Consider the following 27429-nt stretch of genomic DNA (forward strand, 5'->3'; position numbering starts at 1 on the left):
ACTAGAACGAAACAATGGTGGAATCTACATGGTGCAAAATATACTTCACCTAATCCAGATCGGGCTCCGGATCCCAACGATCACAATACTATCCCTCTGTGAATCGTCTCTCTTTCCCCCTCTCTACATTTGAAATCGGAGCACGAAGCTAATAATCGGTAATACTAAAATCTCTAGTCTTGTATTTTGTTGTGTTATTTGATAATATATATCTCTCTTCTTTTCGGCCCTTTATAAAAATTCTGCGTTAAATAGAGTATTTAATAGAGAGTGATAATTTTTTTTCTATATTTGTTTCTTCATTCAATTATTCTGTTGTTCAAATTATTATGCGTTTGATGTTGTGGTTAATCAGTTTTTGTAATTGCTTAAAAGGTTCTTGAATCAATTAATTCATTAAATATTGTCGATTATTTTACGATTTTCTCCTTTTGTTTATGCAAGAGCAGCAAAGTAATTACAGAAAATTCGATTATATGAATGTGATTTAGCAGTGGTTTTCTGGAATTATTGTTGAATTTGACACGTGTGAGCATAGGAGTTTGGAATGGTTAGATGAGTCTTTCTTGATTTTATTTTGTGGTTTTGAAGGAATGTTTGGAATGCATAACAAAAGGTTTGATTCGGAAGTGCTGTGTTTGATTAGTATAGTAGTAGCAAGCATCTTGTTAACTTAACAATGTTAAGGAGTTCTCAAGCTTGCTAAGATTTGTTCTCTCTGGATTTGGTTAAAGTTTGTATGCATGAACGGAGCATTTGTGATACCTGATTAATGTGAGGAAAATGTCTGTTTATGATGACAACTGTTATACTGTTGTGGTAGGTTCAGGTATGGAGGATGGTAACATGCAAGATCAGGTCAACGGAAATCTTTCCGAGGATAAAATCTGCATGCCTTCATCTAAACAGGAGGTCTGTCTTTCTTTTCTGCCTTCTAGTTGATCATATGCATGGTTTATTGTAGACATATATCTGCATGATTAAAAAACTTTCTATTTGTGGATTTTTCATTTATTTATTTGTTCATTCTTATATGTAGGAGGAAGCTGTAAAGAAGAAATATGGAGGAATAATGCCTAAGAAACCACCTCTTATTTCTAAGGTGATGCCTTGTTACTGAGTCTGGATTCTTTATAGATATTTTGTCTATCATGATTTTTTTTCTAAGTTATGATTTGGATTTTAGGACCATGAGCGTGCATTCTTTGATTCTGCTGATTGGGCGCTTGGAAAGGTACTGTTTTTCATGTGTTTTTTCTGTTATTTTACTTAAAACTGGTTGCATTGAGATGCTTACCTAATATCATTTGATGATCATAACAGCAAGGTGCTGAGAAGCCCAAAGGACCACTAGAAGCCCTACGACCTAAATTACAGGTACATATGTGAATGATATCGTCGACCCATTCTTTGTCTCCTTCCTTGTTAAAGAGGAAAACTTGTGAATACTTGATGTGCTTACTTTACCCATGCTTATGTTCGACAGTGGGTGAGTGATATTAAATAAATTAGACTGCATAAGTGATTTTTGATTACTAATGAAGGTTGAGAGCTGGTGGATGTCGTTGGGAGTTTTCTCTAAGGGTTTTCTAGATAAGCTACAATTAGAGTTAAATGAATCTGGAAACTATCTTACAATGATGAGGGGTAAGAGTTGATGAAATGGTAGAGCTAATAACACCTTCCTGGCCTCTTGAGGTACCAGACCTGTTAGAAAAATTAAGTTTGGGTTGCTTAGAAGTACATTTTTCGCTTATCCCTTATAAGAAGATTAATTTCTCTTTGTTTTTGTTGACCACTACTTTAGATATTTAAGTTCTTAGGAATTGTTTTTTTCCTCCTATTCAGTCTGTCCTCCTTTAGTCCTCTGTTTTGTACTCCCCTTGTGCTAGATTTCTTTTGCCTTATCTTGGCATTCTCTGAAGAAATTATTGTAAACCTGAAAAAACGAGTGATGATAGAAGCCAGACATTTTCCCAGATTTTTTTTGCCAATTTGGGGATCTGCATCAAAAGTAACCAACTACTTGTGTGTTATCAGCTCTTGATGATGGACAGTATTGAGAAGTGAATCGGTTAGGGTTATTAACTTAGAAAATTGGTGAGGATAGAACTACTTCAAAAGCTGAAGAAGTTAGGTATTCATTTATTTTGGAATCTTGTGGCCTGTTTAAAAGAAGGAAATTATTAGAATTAAGTTCGTTCTGTCTAAAGATCCATTAAATTGGAGGATGAGAAAATTAATATAACTTTGAGATAATTGGTCTGTGAATGTTCAATTGAAGTTGGTTTTAGGTTTTTCTTGAGCTCGCAATGGGATATAGGTGAACAAATGATAAATTGTCAATGACTTGCAACCACTGCTAGTGCTCTTCTGCAAGATGTAGGCTCAATGAAAAAAAAAAACAAGGACAAATGAAACCAAAAATTCTGAGGGAGGGCTTGTATTGCCACCATATATGCATATGAATGTGGAATGAGGTGAAATGGATCAACTATACAAAGGAGAAATTGTGTTGTGTGATTGTTTCTTGGACTTGCTCCCCCTCCCCGTGATAAACTAGGAAATATAAAAAAGGACCTCACCAGGCAGAGATTACTGGGAAAATACAAGCTTTTATTTGGAGCCAATGTCTAGAATGTTATTTTGAACTTTAAGTTCTTTAAACCGACAGTAGGTGTTTTCTGCTCAAGTCTCATATGCAACTTTTCAACTATAATTAGTGCTGTGTGCAACTTGATTTCATTCCATTCGAGGCATTATCAACAATTGTTTAACCTATTGGTTTAGTTGGTTCCAATATTTGCTAAAGCAATCCCTTCTGTAGTTCCTAGGTAGGGATTTGGATAATAGTGCATGTGTACCTACAGAAGAAATTGTTTCTCATCTGTGAGTTTATCAATCATTAACATTCCAATAAGTTTATTCCTCTTGTGAGCAGTCATCACGTGGAAATATTTCCTTTCAAAATCTTTAAAGCTTTAGACATCACCCTCCAACTATGCCTCATCTGTGGTCCTCCTTAATTCTATTTCTGGAGACAATGTTTCTACTGATCTTTCTGCTTTGCACTATTAGAATTCAGAGCACTTATCTATTACTTCCCCGTAAGATCTTACCCCAAACCTAGTTACTTCTTAGTAAGGAAAAACTAAAAGTAAGATCACCTGATAAAATGATGCTCCAGAATCAATGCCTGATCAAAGAAACAATCTACTTTCAACCACATATCCTCAAAGTGGAAAAGGGGTTTGTGCCCCTTTAAGATCGCCACCATCTAAAATCACTAGGAAACGGTTAGTAGTTGGATGAGGTAGCGCATTATATACTTCCGTTGGAGGATGTTTCCTCTATAAAATCAAAGTTTCTCTACTCCTATCATTTTTGGAGGGCATGGCATTCTACCTGATTCTAAGATGAAGAATAGAAGTTCTGAGCCCTCACTATTTAGTGATTCAGGACGGAATCCAAGTACAGGTACAAAAGCAATCAACTGGAAGGGATGTGATCTAGCCTACGATCCCATCTCTCTTCTCTTATGAAATTGATAGTTACCCGGCCTTCTAACAGGACATTCATTGATTCACCATTCTCCTATTTTGCTGAGGAAACAGTTGCACTGATAGAAGATTGATTTATCCTAATTTATTTGGATGAACAGCTCTGAAGTCTTCTCCTTATTGCTCCAAGCAAAGGTTCTTCAATGACTTTGAACGATTGTGTTGTTTTTATAATCCTTAATTTAAAGTGAAAGGCAACGCAACCATAAATAGAGATGTTGCCTTCAAGGCATGATGTAGATGCAATGCAAGTGAATTTGAAAGAAGCATGAATGAGGGGCTCCTGCTATTCTTGTGATTTCCTCCCTGTTATTTTTTGCCTAATTCCATTCAACAAAAGACACATCGGCAGACACCCTGAATGGTTTTTGGTTTTCCACACTTTAGTTTTTATTCATGCATGAGAAATATGTACATTTTTCTTCTGGGGGTTGTGTTATTGTTGAAATGCTAGCCTATCTTTTTACTGGGTGCTTATTTTTGTAATTTTTCTTTCTTTTTTCCAGCCCACACAACAGCAAACACGATACCGGAAGTCTCCTTATGCCCCGGCAGATGGGGAAGGTATGAATGATCATCATTCTGTAACCCAAAGCTATTACCAGTAGTGTTAGAGAATCGCTTTTCTCTGTCTGATTTTCTCCGAAGGAGCCAAGGAAACTCAACCATCTCTTTCTTCTTATGCAGACGGAGGAAGTGCTCCATCCGAGGATGCAACTGCCAATGAATGAGAAGTTACTATAGAATATAGATCTTCTCTTGTGGGGACTTGATTGTTATTCTAATACCTCCATTATTGGTGAGTAATTTTCTGTTATCTGCTGCCATAAAGTTGGTGAAGTTGTTTGCATATTTCTGAAAAGAAACTAATATATAGACAACATTTTGTAAGTTGGAGAGGGTCCATTCTTCACTACGCATAATTCAAAAAGCCTTATCCATTCTCACTTTGTCTAATCCAGCATGTATTCTTAATGATCGTGACTTGATTGTTTCTCATAATAGAGCAGTCGTAGAACATTATGGGGGACTGAAAGGCACCATTATTTAATATTACCAGACTTGAACGGCACTGTTATGACACAATGCAGCTGATATTTTCTGGTAACTATTGCCTGACTTATTTTTGTTTTCTTACTGGTAAGGGCATATCCATTCCAATGGAAGATCTACCGACCCAAATAGAAACCCGAAAAAGAACTTGCTCTACTGAAGGATCTGAAATTTGATATTCAGCTTTTCTCAAAGTTGCTCGGTATTCCTATACCCGTGTGCCAACTCTAAGATTAAGTAATTTGGGTGTCGATGTGGTGACCAAGGATCTTTGTCCAGGTCTGGCAACCAAAATTGTGTGCCAATTCTAAAATTAAGTAATTTGAGTGATTTTGGGGTAACACAAACTTCTCAAGTACGTTCCTTCTTCTCGTATAGTTTTGATTAGGACTGTTTATTTCTGCGTTTTAAAAGTGTTTTTAAAAAAAATTGAATTTTTTTTTATTTTTTTATTAACTTCAAATTAATATATTTTTAGTATTTTCAAATCATTTTGATATGTTAATTTCAAAAATGATTTTTAAAAAATACAAAAGTATCATTGATATGTATTTTGAAACGAAAAGTTATTTGAAAAGCAATCGTAACCACGCTGCCAAACAAGCTTTACATTTGAGATATATTACGCCATCAACAATGTTATGATGATCAATAATGTTATGATGATCAATGGCTAATTATATGTCATCAAATCCTGGAAACTCAACGTCCTTATTTACATCAGAAATCTTGAAACCCCTTCTTATATCAAAAGGAATCGTGTAGAACTGAATAGTTTTAGTTAATTAGACTTGACAAGTTTAGGGTTTTGGGAGGTTAAATTCTAAATTAAAGGGGTAGATTTAGAAAATAAAAAAGAGCAAAAATCAATCTAATTACACTCTCACTGATTGGGGTGACATTTGAGATTCAAATAAATTATTTTTTATTTCTTTTCTTGTTTAAATAAGAAACCCGGCAAGATAATATATACATGTAGGAAAACCAGACCCTAGAGAACGGTTAAAACGGTTGCTAATATACCAACGGCTATTTAGGACAGCTTGCTTCTGCAAATCCGAATCCAAAACAGACACGGATTCCATAAACCGCCTTCAATTAATCCTGTCTATATAAATACAACATTAACCTAAAAGTCTCTCTCACTACCTCCTCTACTAAACAACAACTCGAGCAATATCACAAGCATAAAACCATGAAGCTCTTAGCAGCACCTTGTGTCGATCCATTTGAATTCGATGCCAAGGGAATCACAATAGAATTCATCGTCGTCAAAGTATCACAAGATGGGTCGCCTGTCAAATCCAGACAATCATTCCGGGTAAAACGAGGGGAACTCTTGTTGGATCCTTTGAAAGAATGCACATACAGGAACTTGCTTTGGAGCATAGGCATCAGGTTACCTTCGACAGCAAGAGCTCAACTTATTGAATCCATATCTCGCAGTGCTTCTTCATTGCCCTGTGAAGCTGACCATATATTTGTGTGCGTCGTTGCTCTTGAACCATGGTATGAAATCCACTTCAATGTCATGACTGGAATTCATGTTGATGAAGATAAGGAGATCTCGTGGGATTTTGTGGAGAACCCTTTTAATCATGTCTTACAAGCTTGCAAACCACCAATTCCGTGCCTCAAGAAAGTTAAGATTGAGGACAATATGGCTTCGAATGATGCCTTGTGTTGTCCAATTTGCTTACAAGATTTCTCTGTTGGATCCGAAGCTGCTGCCACTACTTGCTCTCATGTGTATCATTCTCATTGCATTGTCAAGTGGTTGTTGAGGAGTGCTTCGTGCCCTATGTGTCGCTCCAAGTTGCCTACGGGTTGATTCTTCGTTAGGGGCCCAGATTTGAATTTTATTTTTATTTGATCTAAATTGCCAAAGGATGAATATCAAAGTGACTGAGGTGGATTATCTTTATGTAACATCCTCGGAAATATTGTCTTGGATAGTCTTGATATCTTTTTTTTTTTTCCTGGTTTCTACAAGTTATGATAATGTTGGTAAGAATTTATTCATTTACTGTAATTGAAATACTTGAACAAAAGTACTTTATTGGCTTTTCTGTAAAAAAAGAAAAAAAAAGTGAAGCTAATCATGAATTGAAGTCATGGCAGGAAGCAACGTTTCTCTGTTGTATTAACAGCGCCATGCGGTTGTTAACTGTTAAGCTTTTTTTTTTTTCGGGTACAGTTAAAGAAAAAAGAAAAACTAAGATTCTCTAAGGTAAATATAACCCAGAATCAGCTAACAATAAATGATAAACTTCCAAAGAAAAGTTCTCTCAAATACATAAATCAGAGGTACTTTTAATTGGAAGCTTAGCCATATAGTCAGTACATGAATTAGCTTCACGCAAAATATAAAGCAAACGAACTTTTCAATTTCATGTATATAAAAAATAACAACTCTGAATAAATAATACTTGTTAAAATCATTATGAATGAACCGAATAATATTTGTACAATCAGAGTTGCATATGACTTTTTTTGAAACCTCTATCCTATGCCACCAATAAATCATATTTAATTTCTAATAATTCTGGAAGTAGATTAGAACCAAAACCTCCATAACTCGTAAAACCCATCAACCATCTCCCTTCATTATTTATTAAGAGACCTCCAAATCCAATTCTACCTAGGTTGTTAAGCTTAAGCAATCATTTATGATTAGGGAGTTAATTATGATTACATTATGGTTGGGCCTTTAAACTATTCAATCTTAGTTGACTTGATAGGTTCAAAGATTATCTGAACAGTTAGGAAAAATATAATCTGACTTAATAAAATTTCAAGACAACATTTTATTTTAAATATGGAGACGACAATATATTAGATCAACCCATGTCAACCCAAGTTAACCTATCAAAACCGTGACCTAGATCATGAAACGGTGATAACCTCATAGAAAGCAAATAAAAAATATTTAAAGATGAAATTGAAAAAAAAATCAATTAAAAAAAACAGAGTCAACCTGAGTTAACCCGACAAACTCAGGTGATGATACTGACATAACCTTATAGAAAGAAAATAAAAAACAATTATAAAGCTCAATTCACAATTAATCAATGTTGAAGAATGATTTTTTTTTTTAAAAATTAAATAAAAAAAATAACACAAAAATAACCCGAGTCAACTCAGGTTAACACGCCAGAACTATGACCTGGATCATGAGATCATGATAACCTTATACAAAACAAATAAGAAAAAATTTTTATGAAGCTCAATTCTCAACCAATTCAATGTTAACTCATGAAATTGATAAAAAATCAAATAAAATAAAGGACAAAAAAAATACAAGTGGAGTCAACTCGATTAACCTAACAAACACAGGTAAAAAAATACAAGTGGAGTCAACTCGATTAACCTAACAAACACAGGTCATGACATCAAAATAAGCATATAGAAATAAAATCAAAAAAAATTATGAAACTCAATTTCTAATTAATCTAATATTGAGAGATGAAATTTTAAAAAAATAATTAGAAAAAAGACATAAAAAAACAAATGAGTCTACCTAAGTTAACTCACCAAACATGTCCATTTACCCGATTGTGTCCAATGACTCTATTTATTAAAATTATTATTTATTTAATGCAATAATAGTAAAAAAAAAGACACGTACATAAAATTGATTGAATAAATCAAAGGGAAAAAAAATATTTCACAAGGTTGTCATTATTAGAAATACTATGCAAAAATAAATATTTTTTATTTTAAAAAATAAATTTCAATTACATAAAACATAAAAAAAAAAATTATAGATGAATTAGAAAAAATATCTTAAAAAACATTACATACAAAATACTTAAAAAAACAACCCCCATCTAAAAATTACAAAATACTTAAAAATACAACCACCATTTATAAAAGGCTAAATAAAAACTTAAAAAAATAGGCATTACTTTAAATATAAATAAAAAATTATTTTAAAAAATACATATAAAAAATGATTGTTTTTGTTTCTGAAAAAGCCAAAATTAAAAAAAAATAAAAATAAAAAAGCATGGTGTCACTCGGCTTGACCTATTTAGTAGGGCTTGTGATTAGGCCTGCATGTGAGCCCTTTTTTTAAAAAAATATAAATGAGACGAACGACATGTCATCAATCCCAATGTATTTTTTTTTGAAAAAAAATAAGTTAAACGACATGTCAATTGACTTTGACTAAATTCTGTCCACTATGGTAGTTGAAAATTCGGGGTTGAAGGGTTTTGACTAGAAAATATATTTTTCAAACTATTTTTTTTTTTAAAAAACTTGAAAAACACTATAGGCACCTTACTAAATCCATCAATGGATCCAAAAGTTGTCCTGAAATAAAAAATCTTCCCGAGCTTAGATAAGTTTTTTTAGGAATTTGCCCAGATTTCAGCTATTGTAGTGGTTGAAAAAGTGCTGAAGGGTTTTTTAACCTAAAAACACATTTTCAACTTTTTTTTAATCTAAAACACCTAAAAAACGTCCCAGACACCTTGATAAATCCATCTATGACTTCAGAAAAACTATCTTAAAACTCAAAATCAATTTGAAACCAAAAATCTTCTCGAGTTTAGATATATATTTTAGTCATTTTCAAGGTAGAAAAAATACCTAAGTTTAACTCTCATCATCAAATGGAATTAGTTGACTCAAAGATCGATCGTTTTAATGATCAAAATCAGTGCCACTAATATTTTTCTCTCTACACCCGGAATTCGGTGATCTTCTCTCTCCTTTCTTAAAACAGGGACTAAAAAATAAAAAATAAAACTTTTGTACCAAATTAATTTGAAAAAATATGGAGGGATCGGATAAGGCATAACATGTGAAGTTTGAAGACTAAAGTGAACTTTTTATGATAACTTTGAAACCTCACCCATTTTGATGCATTTTCTAATTTTATCACTTGTCTTTCAATTTTATCTTTAGTCAATAAATTTGATTTAATTATCCTTTATTTAACCTAAAAGGATGCAATTATGCAAAAATAAAAGTTTGGAGCTAAAATAAAAACAAAAATTGTTTAGTAAATCCACAATAAAGTATGACAGAACAAATATTATATACTAGATTATTGACCAACACTACACTGGAGGTCAGATTGATTTTTTTATATAAAAAATATGTCTAAGCATTTCTAATATTTTCTTCAGTTAAAAAAAAACTTTTAAACAATATGGGGATTGATCTAATATGACTCGGTCACCTTGGTGGGTTTAAGGGCAACTCGAATGACTTGTAAAAACATAGTTTGACTCAAGATAAATATTTAAGATGAGATGTTTTTATAAATTTTGAGATGACAACATACTTGATTGATTCTGAACAACCCGGGTTAACCTTTCATTTTACATGTCAGGTCATTGGATCATGATAACCCTATAGAAAAAAATCAAAACAAATTATAAAGCTTAATTTCTAATAAATTCAATGTTGAAGGATGCAATCGAAAACAAATTCAATTAAAAAAAGAAAAAAAAAAGAAATTATGAATCTCAAATATCAAATATCAACATAGTGTTGAAAGATAAAATTGAAACAAAAAACGATTAAAAAAACACAAAAAATAACTCAAGTGAACCGAGGTTAACTTGTTATACCAATAACCCGAGTAATGAAACATGAATAATCTCATAGAAAGAAAATTAAAATAAATTATGAAGTCTAATTCTTAATCAATTCAATGTTGAAAAATAAAATTGAGAAAAGAATTCAATCAGGAAAATGCAAAAAAAAAAAAAAAAAAATCAAGGAAACCGAGTTAAACCATCAAACTCACGATCCAGGTAATGAAACTTGGACAACCTAATAAAAAATAATTTAAAAAAAATTATAAAACTCAATTCTCAATAAACATAATGTTAAACAACAAAAGTTGAAATAAAAAAAAATTTTAAAAAAAAATTATTCAAATAAATAGTACTTTGAAAGAAGAGGTAGTAATTATCATAAATTAAATTGAATTAAACCAAAATTCATAGTTTACATTCTACTTTTTTAAACATATTTGAATGGCAAAACGACTTTCATGACACTCCTTTCTCTAAGACAAACTCATATATATATATATATATATATATATGCACTCCAATAAAAAAAAATCATTTAAAAAAAACTAATTGTATTTTAATATATTTGATATTAATACAACTATTATTTAATTTTAATGAACTAATACAACTCCAATCAAAACTTCTCTTTTGCATAAAGATTTATTGAACAAACTTTTGGCTTTTTTGACTGATATATAAGAATAGTTCTCCAACATAAAAATGTTATTTTGGCTCTCCAATATAGCTCTCCTCTTGGATCTATAAAAATGAGGGATGAAAGCTGATTTTTTTTTTTTTGTCTTTTCCTTTAGGCTTATCCTGTAGAGATGCCCTTAGAATCATTCAATTTTCTGGGAATTCTATCCATAATGTAGCACGGCCGGGTGCACTGACAAGATTGAATGTGTATCTAGAAAGTGCTCTAAGAAACTAATATAAGTTATTTTAGCACACCAGACTGAATATTGATATTTTATGTATTAATTGCTTAATTGAATAATGAAGGAATGAAACAAAATCCCATGTTCTTGATTGGTGTACAAAGGCAAGTTTTATTTGAAAATGAAGCAAAAACATAATACGTGTCTACATTTATTATTTGAAGAAAATGTTGGTGATACCACCTAACTTGGCATTCGATGCAACATTGATGACTTATAGAAAAAGTGATGTGGCTGAGGTAATAGAAAATGAGGGTTATGAGCAATTTTGTATAGCTAGATAAAGATCTATATCACAAATAGACCATATGAATAGTCTAATAGATATTTTTATGTACCAATGGGATAAGGTTAGGTGTGAGAGAACGCTAGATTGCACCAAACCAACATAATGACAATAGAAGGCCATAATGTTTTATTTGACTGATGAACTGAACTAAAATTTCTCTAAATAATTCCTAAGGCTCAGTTCTATAAGTTGCTTAGCCTGTGACAACTAGAAAAAGCCCTGGAAGGCCCCAAATTATGCCTTGATTATACTGTTTGATTCAGTTTTGTTATTTTTCATTTATTTTTCTGGATTTTATGTTATTTCTGGATTCTTAGGTATCTTTTCTTTTTTGTTTTAGGATAATAATTTTTCCTACCTTGATAAGGTCAATTTCACGCCTATATAAAGACTTGTAAATATCCTAGAGAGATAAAAGTTATCAATTCATTATTTCAAAAATAAAAATAAGATTTTAGGTTTCTTCTTGTTTTAATCTTATTTTGGCCAATTCTTTATCTTTATGTGCTTGTTGTTATCCTTATTGGGCTATCAATTACATCAAGACTAAGGACCAAATGACAAAAAAAGAAACGTATGAAAAATCAAAATAAAAAAGAAATAACACTTATACAAAAGGGCAAAGACAAAAAGGAAACAAAATAAAAAATAAGAGCCAAATTAAAAACAATAAAACAAAGTAAACTTGGATTGAATAATGAAATTAAAAAAAAAAAAACAATGTCATAAAAGGGTCAACTAAAAAATTAGAAATAAAAAAATAAGAACCAAACTGAAAAGCATAATATATTAAAAATTGGAATTGAAAGACTAAATTGAAAGAAAATAAAACTTTTATTAAAGAGTCAAGGACAAGAAAAAGAAATCATCAAAAGAAGGAGGAGCAAAACACAAATACCGAAAACAAAAAAAAACCAACATGCAAATTTTTAGGGAAATGAGAGAAAAGAAGAAGAAAAAAAATAAAGGTCCACCAGCTAAAACCACCCAACTATTGATGACGCCCACTCTATTGTTTGAAAAAGGACGTGGCAACGCATCTAACTTCATGGTGGTTAGACATGTTTAACCATTGAGAGCTGTCGCACATGTCGTCTGAATTGCGCGGTACCTCTCACGGCCGAGCAACTTTTTAAAAATTAATATTATTTATTTTGATAATACAATAATACCCTTGATAAAAAAAAAAAAATTAGCAAAATAACCAGCTTGAAAAGACATAAATAATTTTTGATTGAAAGCTTTGACTTTGTTGACTTAAACGATATTTTAATAATCTATCTGTAACCTAAGAAATAAAAACTGATAACACCCCTTGATTAAAGGCATATAATTTTTTTTTTGGTCACAAAAGCATTTTTGTATTTTCATTGTTCATATAAAACAAAAAGACCCTAACACCTTTCTAAGTAAGGCCACTTGTTATTTGAATGAGGGGGGTAATCATAATTTTAATGTTGTAATATACAGTGAAATGTGTTTTGTGCTACAATAAAACCACAGTTCCCAACCCCTTTCTATTTTACTATATTTGTTATTTAATGTGAAAAAATTATATAAATATTTAAAACAAAGTTATTGTCTAACTTTTAGCCATAACTTTCATTATTTGTATTTAAGAATGGAGTTATAGTTTGGCTCACAATGATGAAGGATGGATGTTCTTTATAGCATACTTAAAGCAATTTAGAAAACATGACCTTTGAGTTTTAAAAACATTCACCAGACATGGGCCCGCATTGAGTTACAGGCCGATGTTATTTCGCCTAAAACAATGTTTAGGTGATGCAAGTGTGTTTTAAAAAAATAAGAGAAATTAAGGATTCAAGTTATAACAGTAACGTACTGGGATTAATAAGTTGTTTTATTTTCATTAGACGATAAAAAAAAAATGAAATGATATTAATCAGGCAGTTTCTTTTTGAAAAAGATCATGATACCTTATAAAAAAAACAATTGGAGCACGAAATTAGAAAAAAAAAAGTAAACCGAGTCAACAAACAATGAAGAACATAACTGGGGGAAAATTAACTACACAAAAGGATTTAAAATGAAAAAAAATAGTAATTAAAAAAATAAGGATGAAAATCAAAATAAAAAATAAATTATAGTGCAACTAAATGTTTTGCTATTGGAGGGTTAACTAAAAAGAAAAATAATTCAAATAAAAAGAAAAATATAAAATAATGAGGATAAAATTGAAAAATAATAACACACCATAAACTTGGATTGAATGGGTAATATTAAAAACCAATAAAAATTTTATAAAAGAGTTGAGGAAAAAAAATAAAAAATAAAAAATAAAAAATAAGGACCAAATAAAAAAAAGAGTATATGAAAAATTAAAATCGTAGAAATAAATTGAAAAAAAAAAAACTTATACAAAAAGGCAAAGGACAAAAGGAAACAAAAATAAAAATTGAGGATGAAAATATAAAAAAAAACTTGGATTGAAGGTTGAAATTGAAAAAAAAAATTGTCAAAAAAGGGTCAATTAAAACAATTAGAAATAAAAAGAATAAATACTAAATTGGAAAGTACAATATATTACAAATTGGAATTGAAGGGCTAAATTGAAAGGAAATAAAACTTATATTAAAGAGTCAATGACAAAAATAAAAAAATTAAAAGAAGAAGGATCAAAGCACAAATACTAAAAACAAAAAAGATCAATATATAATTTTTTAGGGTGCAGAGAGGAAAAAAAACACTTATCGACAACAAGCTTGTTGAGTTGTTAATGAGAGGAAATAAGGTGATTGTAGAGTGGTTGTTGGGGCTGCTGGCATGGGTGGTGGCTGCTGTGGTGGTTTGATGTTGCAACGGTGACAGAGGGGCTGGTTCATTGCTTAAGAATTCCGACAACGTGAGGGAGATCAAGAATTGGGGTTTTTGTATTGATAGAAATGTGGAAAAACTCCAATCCTAGAAGCAAAAATTGACACCACAAGTAGGAAGAGAAGTGTTATTGAAAGGTGTGGTGGCAGCAATACCAAATTACATGATCTCGTGTATCAAACTCCTTACCAGTTTTTTTATTGAAAATTTATAAATCTATGGAAAATTGAAAGGTGCACCGAAGAAGTTGAAATATCTCTTAAAATCAAAGCTTGTGGGTGGGCATGAGTTTTAAAGAAATATTTGAGTCTTTCAATAAGGTCCTTCTATAAAAGTAGTGTTGGGATCTCAAGAATAATCCTAATGGTTTGTGTAGCAGAGTATTTAAAGAGATTTATTTCCACACAACGGAATTTTTAAAAGCAAAAAGAGGTTCGATTCATTATTGGATATGGCAGAGTAAGCTGGTTGGAAAAGAAGTTCTAGACCGGTTTGGAAATTTGATTTTTATTTTTATTTTTATTGTTTTGATATTTTAATATCCAAAATAATTTTTAAAAAATAATTTAAAAATTATTTTTTAGTGTATTTTTAAGTAAAAAAAACACTTCGAAAAACAATTGTTACTATGTTCCTAAATACCTCATAATCAAAGGTTTCATATGGGATATTGCTACTAAAGATGAACAAATCGATAAACTGATTAAATCAAGAAAACCGAAAAAAAATAACAAAAAAAAACCAAATCATAAAAAAAAATCAATTAGAATATTTTTTTTAAAAATCGGTTCGGTTTCATAAGCTTAAAATAAAAAAACCAAACTGAACTAAACAGAAAAAAAACCCATTAAGAAGTCCACAAAAACCCAAAAACAATATAATTTTCAGTTTTTAATATAAAATAACAAAACTGAAACCGAAACAGAATTAAACTGAACCGAACTGAAACCGGTCGGTTGGATTTCTGTTTTTAACTTAAAATAATTGAACCGAATCGAAACCGATCAGTTGAAATCGTTTTTAGTTTTTTTATATATAAATTTCAATTTGGTTATTTTATAAATATAAATATTATAAAATCTTTTTATTGTATCTAAAATGTCCTTATTTACTTTTTATTGAATCTAAAATATAATTTTACACAAGCTTGACTTGAAAATTCATTAAAAAAATATGAACCACACAACTCAATTGTGATGTGTGCGGCACAACCCCTGCTCTTGACAGGAAGGTGCCTCTGCTGCCCCATGGGCGTTCGATATCCCTTTCATTTCTTTTGACTTTTTCTCCGCTGGAAGTCCATCTTCTTAATTACAGTGTGAGCAAGGGATCCGTAAGAAATCCAGGAAACTTACCAGTAAGAGTTCTTGATCTAAAGAAACCGGAGGAAATTCGAAGTCATTGGAAAAAAGAAAAGAAAGAAAAGGGCTTTGGAAGTTGGTTACTAAGATACCATAAGTAGAAAGAAATATTGGGCTTGACTAGATCTTGTGCCTCTTTAGTCAACACTTACCACTCGGTTGGTTTCGTCTGGATTCGTGTAATACTTGGTAGAAATTTGGTGTTTTCTGATTTCTAAGTAGAACTGTACATGTTCCTGCTTGAAATTGCTAATTGGTAGATTTAATTGCCAAATTTCTTGATCTTACCTTCTGTTTCATGTTTGAGCACAGGAGCAGGGCGCCTTACACAAAATAGCGTGGAAAGCAATTGCTGAACCAAGCGAGCTAGTTGAGGCCAGAAGGAATCGGTACTAGTTTATCGCTATAGGGATTTTCATGGCTTCCACCATCGTGCAAGGAATAACCTCATCTTCATCTTCTTCTCCTCCACTATATATGTATGATGTGTTCCTTAGTTTTAGAGGCAAAGACACCCGGAACAACTTTACTAGTCATCTATGTTCTAATCTGAAACAGAGAGGCATCGATGTATACATGGATGATAGGGAGCTCGAGAGAGGAAAGACCATCGAACCTGCTCTCTGGAAGGCCATCGAAGAATCAAGGTTTTCTGTCATTATATTTTCAAGAGATTACGCTTCTTCACCATGGTGCTTGGGTGAACTTGTCAAGATTGTTCAGTGCATGAAAGAGATGGGGCACACTGTTCTGCCAGTTTTTTATGATGTAGATCCATCAGAGGTAGCCGAGCAGAAAGGGCAATATGAGAAAGCCTTCGGTGAGCATGAACAAAATTTCAAGGAAAACTTGGAGAAGGTCCAGAACTGGAAAGATTGTCTCTCTACGGTGGCCAATCTATCAGGCTGGGACGTACGGAATAGGTAAAATCATATATCTACATGTTCTTATTCTCAAATCCGCCTCGTATTGTTTCAATGATGAACATAGTTTTTTTTTTTTTTTTTTTTAAATTTTTTCAATTGAACTGTGTGATTAAATATCAAAATAATCACAATAAAACAAGTATATCAAAATTAATTATTGAATAAATACTTATTAGTATATATTTTTGATCCATTAAAATAGCTATTTAACGACCTTAAAATAAAAGAGGAGCGCCTTCCAAATTTCAATGGTAACGATTTTTTTAAAATAAAATTTGAATACAAATTTAAAAAATTCTTTAATTTCTTGCTAATTTTTATTTATTTACCGATGAAAATCGTTTTTTTTTCTTATTTTTTTTTAATGTTTTGTTCACACTAGAAAAATTATTTTTCAATTTAATATATATATTTTTATCGCAAATCAATTAATTAGCAAATGCTTTAGTGTTCTTTGAGTTTTGTTAATCAAAAGATGGGAAATAAAATTCAATGAATGGTAAAATTATGGATTTGTTGATGAAACACTTGGTAGTAAAATGTATATTTTTTCATATGCATGATTGTTTTATTCAATTTTTATGAAATATTGATCTTATGTGATCAAGCATTTCTAATCTTTACATAAAATTTCTTTCTTTTCTTGGGTTTTTCTTTATATTTTGAAAAAAAATATTAGATAGAAAAAATGAAAATGTAAAAAAAAAAAGTTGAAAAACAAATCTAGCATGAACAAATAAAAAGTTGGCTTAAAAAATAAAATTGTGAAGAAATGACAACAAATTCATCATAAGAAATGAAAAATTGACTAAAGTTTTTTAATATATTGGTTTTAGCTTTTCAAAATAAAATAAAAAGATTTTCCATCATGAATTAAAAAAATTCCAACTATTTATAAATAAAAGAGAAATTTATTTATAATGTTTTTAATTTTTTTGTGAATATTTTAATTTTTATGTTTTTCTTTTTAATTTGGAATTAAAATTTGACAGTTGTCCTTCTGTTAAGAAAGAGAAAATTAATGTAAAATTAGCTTATTCGGTCAGAGAAATTTCTATTATTTAATTGAATTTATTGGGTCATCTTTATAAAAATATAAATATTACAAAGATATTTTTAGTATGATCAGAATACTTTTTCTGATTCTATTTTAGAATAATAGTGGATATCTATATCAATTGTATTAACAAAAATTTAAAGTTCATGGGAAAAGTACAGTAAAAATATCTTGATTTACCATGGATAATAAATTTATTATTTTTTCATTCAAAAAAAAAAACTAGCTATTAGGAATAATAGAGTCTTTTTATGGTCATTATAGAATTGATAGGAGCAATTTGATATTTTTTTTAAAAATGTGTACGGTGTAATTATATAGTAGCTTTTAAAAGAAAAAAAAATTGGTATATGAGCTTTTTAAAAAAAAATTTACTTTTCACAGAACAATAAAAATGACCATAGCCTTTAAATTAAAAAAATTCCTTACATTGCCTTCAAGGGCTTATTCATACTTTTATTATTCATTTTTTTTTCTTTTTTGTAATAATAATGTGGTCTTATAGACAATTTAGTATGTGTGTGTGTGTTTATATATATATATATATATATATATATATATATATATATATATATATATATATATAAGAAACAAAAATGGCTGGAGCATCTGTAAAACACGTAAGCGAGGAAGCCGTCCTGCCTTATTTAAGCGGCATGTGCAATGGCTTACAACTCCTAAAAAAAACCTTCATTGTTATTTTCTATTTCGCCACGGCATGCCTTGCCTCTCCAGGTGGCATATCAGAGGTGACCGTCTTGAGATTCAGACGATTGCAGATGATATAACTAGTAAATACGTTCCTCCTCATGTCAACATATTTTATTGTTTAGGAGGAATTACGCTTACTTGTTTTTTAGTACAAGTAGCTACGGGATTTGCTATGACTTTTTACTATCGTCCAACCGTTACTGAGGCCTTTGCTTCTGTTCAATATATAATGACTGAAGCTAACTTTGGTTGGTTAGTCCGATCAGGCCTTTGGTTTGGCACCAAATAACTTTTTTCTTTTCTCTCTCTCGAATTCCACACCCAACCTTTTAAAATTTTACATCAACCCTTCATTGTTTTTTAGTTTGGTATATGTTTTTTCATTTGATATTTTTTCATTTGAATTATTTTATAGAATTAAAAATTGTTTTCAATTTCATACTCTTTTAATTTTTTAATATATTTGATTTGAATCTCATTCTTTTGATTACTATTTATTTTATTTAAGATTATTTTTATTTATTTTTTTTGTATTTTATCCTCCATTTTTTGTTGTCATGTTTTTTTACCTTTAGAAGTTTTTTAAAATTGATATATATATATTTTTGATTTCATACTTTAATATTGATATGAGCTTCTTGGTTGAGTCTAAATTTAGGATTTAACGAGTTGAGAATTTGGGCATTAACCTAGGTTTAGGAGATTCGTTTGAGTTAAATTTTTTTTTAAGCTCATGTTTTTTTTTTTTTTTAGTTTCATCTTTCAGCATTTAATTTAATTAGAGATTGAGCTCTATTAATTTTTTTTTTATTTACTTTCTATAGAATTTTTTAATAATTTTAAATTAATCAGGGTTGTCTCAGGTCTTTTATTTTTTATTCTTTGTTAAATCTAGTTGCTTTTTTTAATTGCATAATTTTTTTTTTATTTTTAGATTTTAATATTTGATTGATTGAAATTAGGCTCTATATATCTCTCAATTGCATAGGTATCATTGTCTCAACTTGAGACATGCAAGTCTCACATGTTAAAAAAAAAAAGTCTTTCTTTTTTTTTTCTCCATATATTCATTTTGTCCCTCAATTTTATATTTCATATATGTGAATCTCAAGGTGCATGGATTAGATTTATGCAACCACTTCAACTATGTTAATCCGAAAAAAAAAAAAAAAAATTGAGCTATGCTAGTAAGGGAAAAAACTCAAAAATTAAGTTGTTTTTTAAAAAGTTTACTATGCAAGATAGTTGAAATTTTTGTTAAAAATAATTATAAAAATAACTTAGTGGTAAAAAAATTATATATATGATAGAACTCTATTTACATTTTGGTCTGTTAAAACCAAACTTAATGGATATTTTATTTCCTAGCTTTTGTTCATGAAAGCATGCTTCTTTAGTAACTGTGTGATTCTAGATTCCGTTTTCAGTTTATTCTTTCCTTTTCGTCTATGTTCTTGAAGCTACTATTGTCAGAGCCCTATCTTTCTCAAAGATTGATGTATTAATTTTCAGCTAACAGCCATACATTTTCGAGCTAATATTTTTTTTTTCATTATCATTATCTGATTTGATTCGCACACAACATGATTAATGTTTTCCACCATCATATGCAGGAATGAGTCGGAATCAATTAAAATAATTGTTGAATATATATTCTACAAATTAAGCGTCACTCTGCCAACAATTAGCAAAAAATTAGTTGGAATAGATTCTTGTCTAGAGGTATTAAATGGTTATATAGGTGAAGAAACTGGCGAAGCAATCTTCATAGGGATTTGTGGAATGGGTGGCATAGGTAAGACGACTCTTGCAAGGGTACTATATGACAGGATTCGTTGGCAATTTGAAGGCAGCTGCTTCTTAGCAAATGTCAGAGAAGTTTTTGCTGAGAAAGATGGCCGACGTCGTTTGCAAGAACAACTTCTTTCTGAAATCTTAATGGAACGTGCTAATATATGGGATTCTTATAGAGGGATTGAGATGATAAAGCGGAGATTACGACTTAAAAAGATTCTTCTTATCCTTGATGATGTAGATGACAAAGAACAACTAGAATTCTTGGCTGAGGAGCCTGGATGGTTTGGTCCAGGGAGCAAAATTATCATAACAAGCAGAGATACAAATGTGTTAACTAGAAATGATGATACTAAAATTTATGAGGCTGAAAAATTGAATGATGATGATGCTCTTATGTTATTTAGCCAGAAAGCTTTCAAAAATGACCAGCCTGCTGAAGATTTCGTGGAATTATCAAAGCAAGTTGTGGGTTATGCTAATGGCCTTCCACTGGCTCTTGAAGTTATAGGTTCGTTTTTGTATGCAAGAAGTATTCCTGAATGGAGAGGTGCAATTAATAGAATGAATGAGATTCCTGATGGAAAAATCATTGATGTGCTTCGCATTAGTTTTGATGGCCTCCATGAATCAGATAAGAAAATATTTTTAGACATTGCATGTTTCCTGAAGGGGTTTAAAATTGATCGAATAACAAGGATACTTGAAAGCCGTGGATTCCATGCAGGTATCGGAATACCAGTTCTTATTGAGAGATCTCTCATAAGTGTCTCTCGGGATCAAGTCTGGATGCATAATTTATTACAGATAACGGGTAAGGAAATTGTTCGTTGTGAATCCCTTGAAGAGCCTGGAAGGCGTAGTAGATTGTGGACATATGAGGATGTCTGCCTTGCATTGATGGACAACACAGTGAGTAGTTGATAGAGAACATTATCCATAAGATTTCATAAATTTTATTTTAATTTATGCTCCATCTTTACTTTGTATTTGTTTTTTACTTGTATTCCTTTTTGGTTGACAGGGAAAAGAAAAAATAGAAGCCATTTTCTTGGACATGCCTGGAATAAGAGAGGCACGATGGAACATGGAAGCCTTCTCTAAAATGAGCAAACTAAGATTGCTCAAAATCAACAACGTGCAGCTTTCTGAAGGACCTGAAGATCTTTCCAATAAGTTACGATTTCTCGAATGGCATTCTTACCCTTCAAAATCATTGCCAGCTGGTTTACAGGTGGATGAGTTAGTTGAACTTCACATGGCTAACAGTAGAATTGAGCAATTATGGTATGAGTCTAAGGTGAGATCAACTAATTTAAGAGCCTTTATATTTCTTTTTATTGTTTTCCTATATATGTATGATAGTAGTATCCATATTTCTTCTCCTCTGCCTGATTGCAGAGTGCAGTTAATTTGAAAATCATCAATCTCAGCAACTCACTAAACCTGATCAAGACTCCAGATCTTACTGGAATTCCAAATCTCGAGAGTCTGATTCTTGAAGGTTGTCAAAGTTTGTCTGAGGTCCATCCATCACTTGCTCATCACAAGAAGCTTCAATATGTGAATCTTATGGATTGCGAAAGTATTAGGATTCTCCCATGCAACCTTGAAATGGAATCACTCAAAGTTTGCATTCTTGATGGATGCTTAAAACTTGAGAAGTTTCCAGATATAGTAGGAAACATGAACTATTTGATGGTGCTTCGTTTGGATGGGACAGGTATTGAACAACTATCTTCATCAATTCATCATTTGATTGGCTTAGAAGTATTGAGCATGAAAACCTGTAAGAACCTTAAAATCATTCCGAGTAGCATAGGTTGCTTGAAAATCCCTTAAAAAACTTGATTTGTTTGACTGCTCTGAACTTGAAAATATACCAGAGAATTTAGGAAAGTTGAAAGTTTGGAGGAGTTTGATGTAAGTGGAACTTCAATAAGACAACCGCCAAAATCCATTTTTCTTTTAAAGAATCTTAAGGTATTATCTTTTGATGGATGCAAAAGAATAGCTGTGAGTCTCACGGATCAAAGGTTGCCTTCTTTGTCGGGTTTGTGTTCTTTAAAAGTACTGGATTTATGCGCATGCAATCTAAGAGAAGGGACAATTCCTGAAGATATTGGTTGCTTATCTTCATTGAGGTCTTTAGATCTGAGCCGGAATAACTTTGTTAGCCTTCCTAGGAGCATAAATCAGCTTTCTGGACTTGAAACACTTGTCTTGGAGGATTGTAGGATGCTTGAATCATTGCCTGAGGTTCCATCAAAAGTTCAAACAGTAAATTTGAATGGTTGTATACGCCTAAAAGAAATTCCAGATCCGATAAAGCTAAGCAGTTCCAAAAGATCAGAGTTCATATGTCTTGACTGCTGGGAATTGTACAAGCATAACGGCCAAGACAGCTTGGGGTTGACCATGCTTGAAAGATACCTCCAGGTCTTCTCTTAATCATACCTCAACCTCTCTGTATCTCTCTCCCTCTCCTCTCCATCTAACATTTTGGTTTTTCATGGTACAGGGTTTGTCTAATCCAAGACCTGGATTTGGTATCGCTGTTCCAGGAAATAAAATTCCAGGCTGGTTTAACCATCAAAGTAAGGGATCTTTAATTAGTGTGCAAGTGCCTAGTTGGAGCATGGGGTTTGTTGCATGTGTTGCATTCAGTGCAAATGGTGAAAGTCCTTCTCTTTTTTGTCATTTCAAAGCCAATGGAAGAGAGAATTATCCTTCACCGATGTGTATTAGTTGTAACTCTATCCAAGTTCTGTCAGATCATATTTGGCTATTCTATCTATCTTTTGATTACCTTAAAGAGTTTAAAGAATGGAAGCATGAATCCTTTAGCAACATTGAGTTGTCATTTCATTCTTTCCAGCCAGGAGTAAAGGTGAAGACTTGTGGTGTCTGTTTGTTATATTATCCATCATTTCAATCTTCTGCCCATTTTATTGTTGTAAGCAAAGAAGCATCTTCTTTATATAAAGCTTCTTTATCGGTTTCTTCATCTTACCGTCAATGGATGGAAGATTTTTTCCTTAGTTTCAGAGGCACAGACGCTACACATGATTTCACCCATTTAAATACAGCTCTAGCCCTGAGAGTCATTGTCCCAGATGACAAGGAACTAGAGAAAGTAATGGCAATTAGATCCAGACTCTTTGAGGCCATTGAAGAATCAGGGCTGTCAATTATTATATTTGCAAGAGATTGTGCTTCTTTACCTTGGTGCTTTGAAGAACTTGTCAAGATTTTCGGATTCATTGATGAGATGAGAGCGGACACTGTGTTTCCAGTTTCTTATAATGTCGAACAATCAAAGATAGATGATCAAACAGAGAGTTACACAATTGTCTTTGATAAGAATGAAGAAAATTTCAGAGAAAACGAGGAGAAGGTACAAAGATGGATGAATATTCTCAGTGAAGTTGAGATTTCATCTGTATCGGGATCATTGAAAAGGTAATAATTAATTTTATTTTATACGTTGACTTATCAACCACTTCAAGTAAATGAAACTGGGAATACTGAAATTTAAGAACTGAATGTTAACGAAGTTAGAAAAATAATTTCTCCTGTTAGGAAAAGAAATAAAATATTGAAAAAAGATTAGATCTACTACTACATGTCACTAGTTAAAGAAAGTACATATTATTTGGATTTGCTCTTCTGAAATCACTACTTAATAAAATGCATCATGTTGGAAGTATTCTAGGTCTTGAATTCATATTAATGTCTGGTGAACATTCTTTTGGTGTTGCTGACAAGGTTTGGCCATTGAAATTAGGTTACACCTGTCTGATGAGCTTGTGCTATACTTCTTGAAGAGGAAGATATGTGAGAATAGTTTTAAGTTTGATACTATTCCCGATGTTGATGTTTACAAGTGGGATCCTGAGGAGTTACCTGAGCTATCCGCATTGGAGAGTCGGCGATGGTACTTCTTCGGTCCAAGGGATAGGAGATATCCCACTGGAGCAAGGTTAAAAAGGGCAACCAAACAGGGGTATTGGAAACCTGCAGGGAGAGTTAGCAATATTGTGTGCAATTCTCGAGAAGTTGGAGTTAAAAAGACGTTGGTTTTCTGTAGAGGCCGTGCACCAAGAGGACAGCGAACTGGTTGGAAGATGCAGGAGTATACTTTGAATGAAAAAGAACTTGAGGGATGCACAAATGTGCAGGATTGTTATGCGCTTTACAAGCTTTATAAAAAAAAAAAAAAACGTCACGTTCCAGGTATCATAAAAAATTAATCTTTTTTTTCTTATATTATCCTTACTGTTAATATTAAATTATCGCTTTATTTTTTTTTTCTAAGTTATGATTTGGATTTTAGGACCATGAGCGTGCATTCTTTGATTCTGCTGATTGGGCGCTAGGAAAGGTTCTGTTTTTCACGTGTTTTTTCTGTTATTTTACTTAAAATTGGTTGCATTGAGATGCTTACCTAATATCATTTGATGATCATAACAGCAAGGTGTTGAGAAGCCCAAAGGGACCACTAGAAGCCCTACGGCCTAAATTACAGGTACGTACATATGTGAATGATATCGTCGACCCATTATGTGTCTCCTTCCTTGTTAAAGAGGAAAACTTGTGAATGCTTGATATTAAATAAATTAGACTGCATTACTAATGAAGGTTGAGAGCTGGCGGATGTCGTTGGGAGTTTTCTCTAAGGGTTTTCTAGATAAGCTACAATTAGAGTTAAATGAATCTGGAAACTATCTTACAATGATGAGGGGTACGAGTTGATGAAATGGTAGAGCTAAATAGCTAATAACACCTTCCTGGCCTCTTGAGGTACCAGACCTGTTAGAAAAATTAAGTTTGGGTTGCTTAGAAGTACATTTTTCGTTTATTCCTTATAAGAAGATTAATTTCTCTTTGTTTTTGTTGACCACTACTTTAGATATTTAAGTTCTTAGGAACTGTTTTTTCTCTCCTATTCAGTCTGTCCTCCTTTAGTGCTCTATTTTGTACTCCCCTTGTGCTAGATTTCTTTTGCCTTATCTTGGCATTCTCTGAAGAAATTATTGTAAACCTGAAAAAACGAGTGATGATAGTGTTGGGCGGAATCCGACGACCGGTGATGTACTAATAATTGCTCATAGGAGGGGTAAGCACACTGAGACACAATATTTAACGTGGTTCGACAAATTACCTACATCCACGGAAGATATTAATATTATTAGAGATAGAGAAAGAATACAACACATGGAGGAGAATCACATTCACTCAACTCCCATCTCTCTTTGCTACATAGGGCAGCAGCTGCATAAGGTAGCAAGGCTGTTGGTGGCAGCCCTTCTCTTTCTTTCTCTCTTCTTCTCTCTACATGTCTTACTACTCTCACATTTTGCTCTCTTTCTTAGTGCCTATTTATAGGCATCAATGGCAGCTCCTCTTGCTCCTTTATCATCAATGGTGGCTGCCAAACTCATCTCTTCTTCAACAAAGGTGGCTGCCAAAGTCAAGGTTAGTGGTTGCCACCAACAAGCCTCCTTCTTTGACAATGTCAACATAATTGGCAATATTCCAACAATCATCCCCTTTGCCATTTATGTGGGCAATTGTCATCTTGCTTCTTCAGCACACGCTTTCTGGAACGTTCTGAAATAGGCTCCTTTCATGGCCCTCACACCTTCTCTAAGGTGTCTCCGTTTGTCGTTATGCGACAGTCTAAACTAGGGCTCCTATCGCGGCCCGCAGTTTGGCACATGTAATTGGGTTAACATGTGCACCTTCTTCTTCTTCATCTCCATTGACCACCATCAAGACCTTCAGATGCCTCTTGATCGGGCAATCTCTCTTTAATAATTCATCATTGTCATTTTTGGTCTCAAATCTCAACGATTGGACCATACCATTGCATCTGGAATGATCAAATTAGCTGAAAACATGTCTTGAATCGAGTGATTTCTTTTGCCTTATCTTGGCATTCTCTGAAGAAATTATTGTAAACCTGAAAAAACGAGTGATGATAGAAGCCAGACATTTTCCCAGATTATTTTTGCCAATTTGGGGATCTGCATCCAAAAGTAACCAACTACTTGTGTGTTATCAGCTCTTGATGATGGACAGTATTGAGTAGTGAATCGGTTAGGGTTATTAACTTAGAAAATTGGTGAGGATAGAACTACTTCAAAAGCTGAAGAAGTTAGGTATTCATTTATTTTGGAATCTTGTGGCCTGTTTAAAAGAAGGAAATTATTAGAATTAAGTTCGTTCTGTCTAAAGATCCATTAAATTTATGAAGCATGAGAAAATTAATATAACTTTGAGATAATTGGTCTGTGAATGTTCAATTGAAGTTGGTTTTAGGTTTTTCTTGAGCTCGCAATGGGATATAGGTGAACAAATGATAAATTGTCAATGGCTTGCAGGTTGCAACCACTGTTAGTGCTCTTTTGCAACATGTAGGTTCAATGGAAAAAAAAAACAAGGACAAATGAAACCAAAAATTCTGAGGGAGGGGTTGGATTGCCACCATAGATGTATATGAATGTGTTGTGTTGTGAAATGGATCAACTATACAAAGGAGAAATTGTGTTGTGTGATTGTTTCTTGGACTTGCTCCCCCTCCCCGTGATAAACTAGGAAATATATAAAAGGACCTCACCAGGCAGAGATGTCTAGAATGTTATTTTGAACTTTAAGTTCTTTAAACCGACAATAGGTGTTTTCTGCTCAAGTCTCATATGCAACTTTTCAACTATAATTATTGCCGTGTGCAACTTGATTTCATTCCATTAGAGGCATTATCAACAATTGTTTAACCTATTGGTTTAGTTGGTTCCAATATTTGCTAAAGCAATCCCTAGTTCCTAGGTAGGGATTTGGATAATAGTGCATGTGTACCTACAGAAGAAATTTTTTCTAATCTGTGAGTTTATCAATCATTAACATTCCAATAAGTTTATTCCTCTTGTGAGCAGTCATCACGTGGAAATATTTCCTTTCAAAATCTTTAAAGCTTTAGACATCACCCTCCAACTATGGCCTCATCTGTGGTCCACCTTAATTCTTTTTCTGGAGATAATGATCATCATTCTGTAACCCAAAGCTATTACCAGTAGTGTTAGAGAATCGCTTTTCTCTGTCTGATTTTCTCCAAAGGAGCCAAGGAAACTCAACCATCTCTTTCTTCTTATGCAGATGGAGGAAGTGCTCCATCCGAGGATGCAACTGCCAATGAATGAGAAGTTACTATAGAATATAGATCTCCTCTTGTGGGGACTTGATTGTTATTCTAATACCTACATTATTGGTGAGTAATTTTCTGTTGTCTGCTGCCATAAAGTTGGTGAAGTTGTTTGAATATTTCTGAAAAGAAACTAATATATAGACAACATTTTGTAA

The 27429-nt window shown here is 32.2% G+C and overlaps 2 protein-coding genes across 3 annotated transcripts; both read left to right on the forward strand.

Moving 5' to 3' along the window:
- LOC118042758 (uncharacterized) lies at window positions 1–27429 on the forward strand. 2 transcript variants are annotated; one of them, XM_073405832.1, is made up of 7 exons: window positions 1–158; window positions 824–912; window positions 1040–1102; window positions 1187–1234; window positions 1324–1377; window positions 4067–4124; window positions 27226–27429. In XM_073405832.1, exons 2-7 carry the CDS (start codon window positions 832–834, stop codon window positions 27267–27269), a joined length of 348 nt encoding a protein of 115 aa, XP_073261933.1. In that variant the 5' UTR covers window positions 1–158; window positions 824–831; the 3' UTR covers window positions 27270–27429. The 2 variants fall into 2 exon arrangements, with proteins under 2 accessions (XP_073261933.1, XP_034906366.1); XM_035050475.2 differs by lacking the exon at window positions 27226–27429 and adding an exon at window positions 4248–4517.
- Window positions 15628–26446, forward strand: LOC118042753 (TMV resistance protein N-like). Its single transcript, XM_073405824.1, is given in 12 exon segments — window positions 15628–15768; window positions 15892–16502; window positions 19887–20979; window positions 21092–21367; window positions 21469–21897; window positions 21899–21965; window positions 21968–22506; window positions 22589–23529; window positions 23855–24303; window positions 24404–24451; window positions 24541–24595; window positions 26135–26446. Coding segments are annotated over 9 exon segments (4308 nt in total). The 5' UTR covers window positions 15628–15768; window positions 15892–15996; the 3' UTR covers window positions 24412–24451; window positions 24541–24595; window positions 26135–26446.

This window comes from Populus alba, chromosome 17 (genome assembly GCF_005239225.2).
Source record: "Populus alba chromosome 17, ASM523922v2, whole genome shotgun sequence".
Taxonomy (NCBI): Eukaryota; Viridiplantae; Streptophyta; class Magnoliopsida; order Malpighiales; family Salicaceae; genus Populus; species Populus alba.

What these genes read in the sequence shown, in the direction of transcription:
- LOC118042758 (XM_073405832.1), top strand. Translation starts at nt 832, where the DNA reads ATGGAGGATGGTAACATGCAAGATCAGGTCAACGGAAATCTTTCCGAG. An exon ending in CTGATTGGGCGCTTGGAAAG is followed by an intron (nt 1,235 to 1,323) that starts GTACTGTTTTTC and finishes TGATCATAACAG; the next exon opens with CAAGGTGCTGAGAAGCCCAA. An exon ending in CCCTACGACCTAAATTACAG is followed by an intron (nt 1,378 to 4,066) that starts GTACATATGTGA and finishes TCTTTTTTCCAG; the next exon opens with CCCACACAACAGCAAACACG.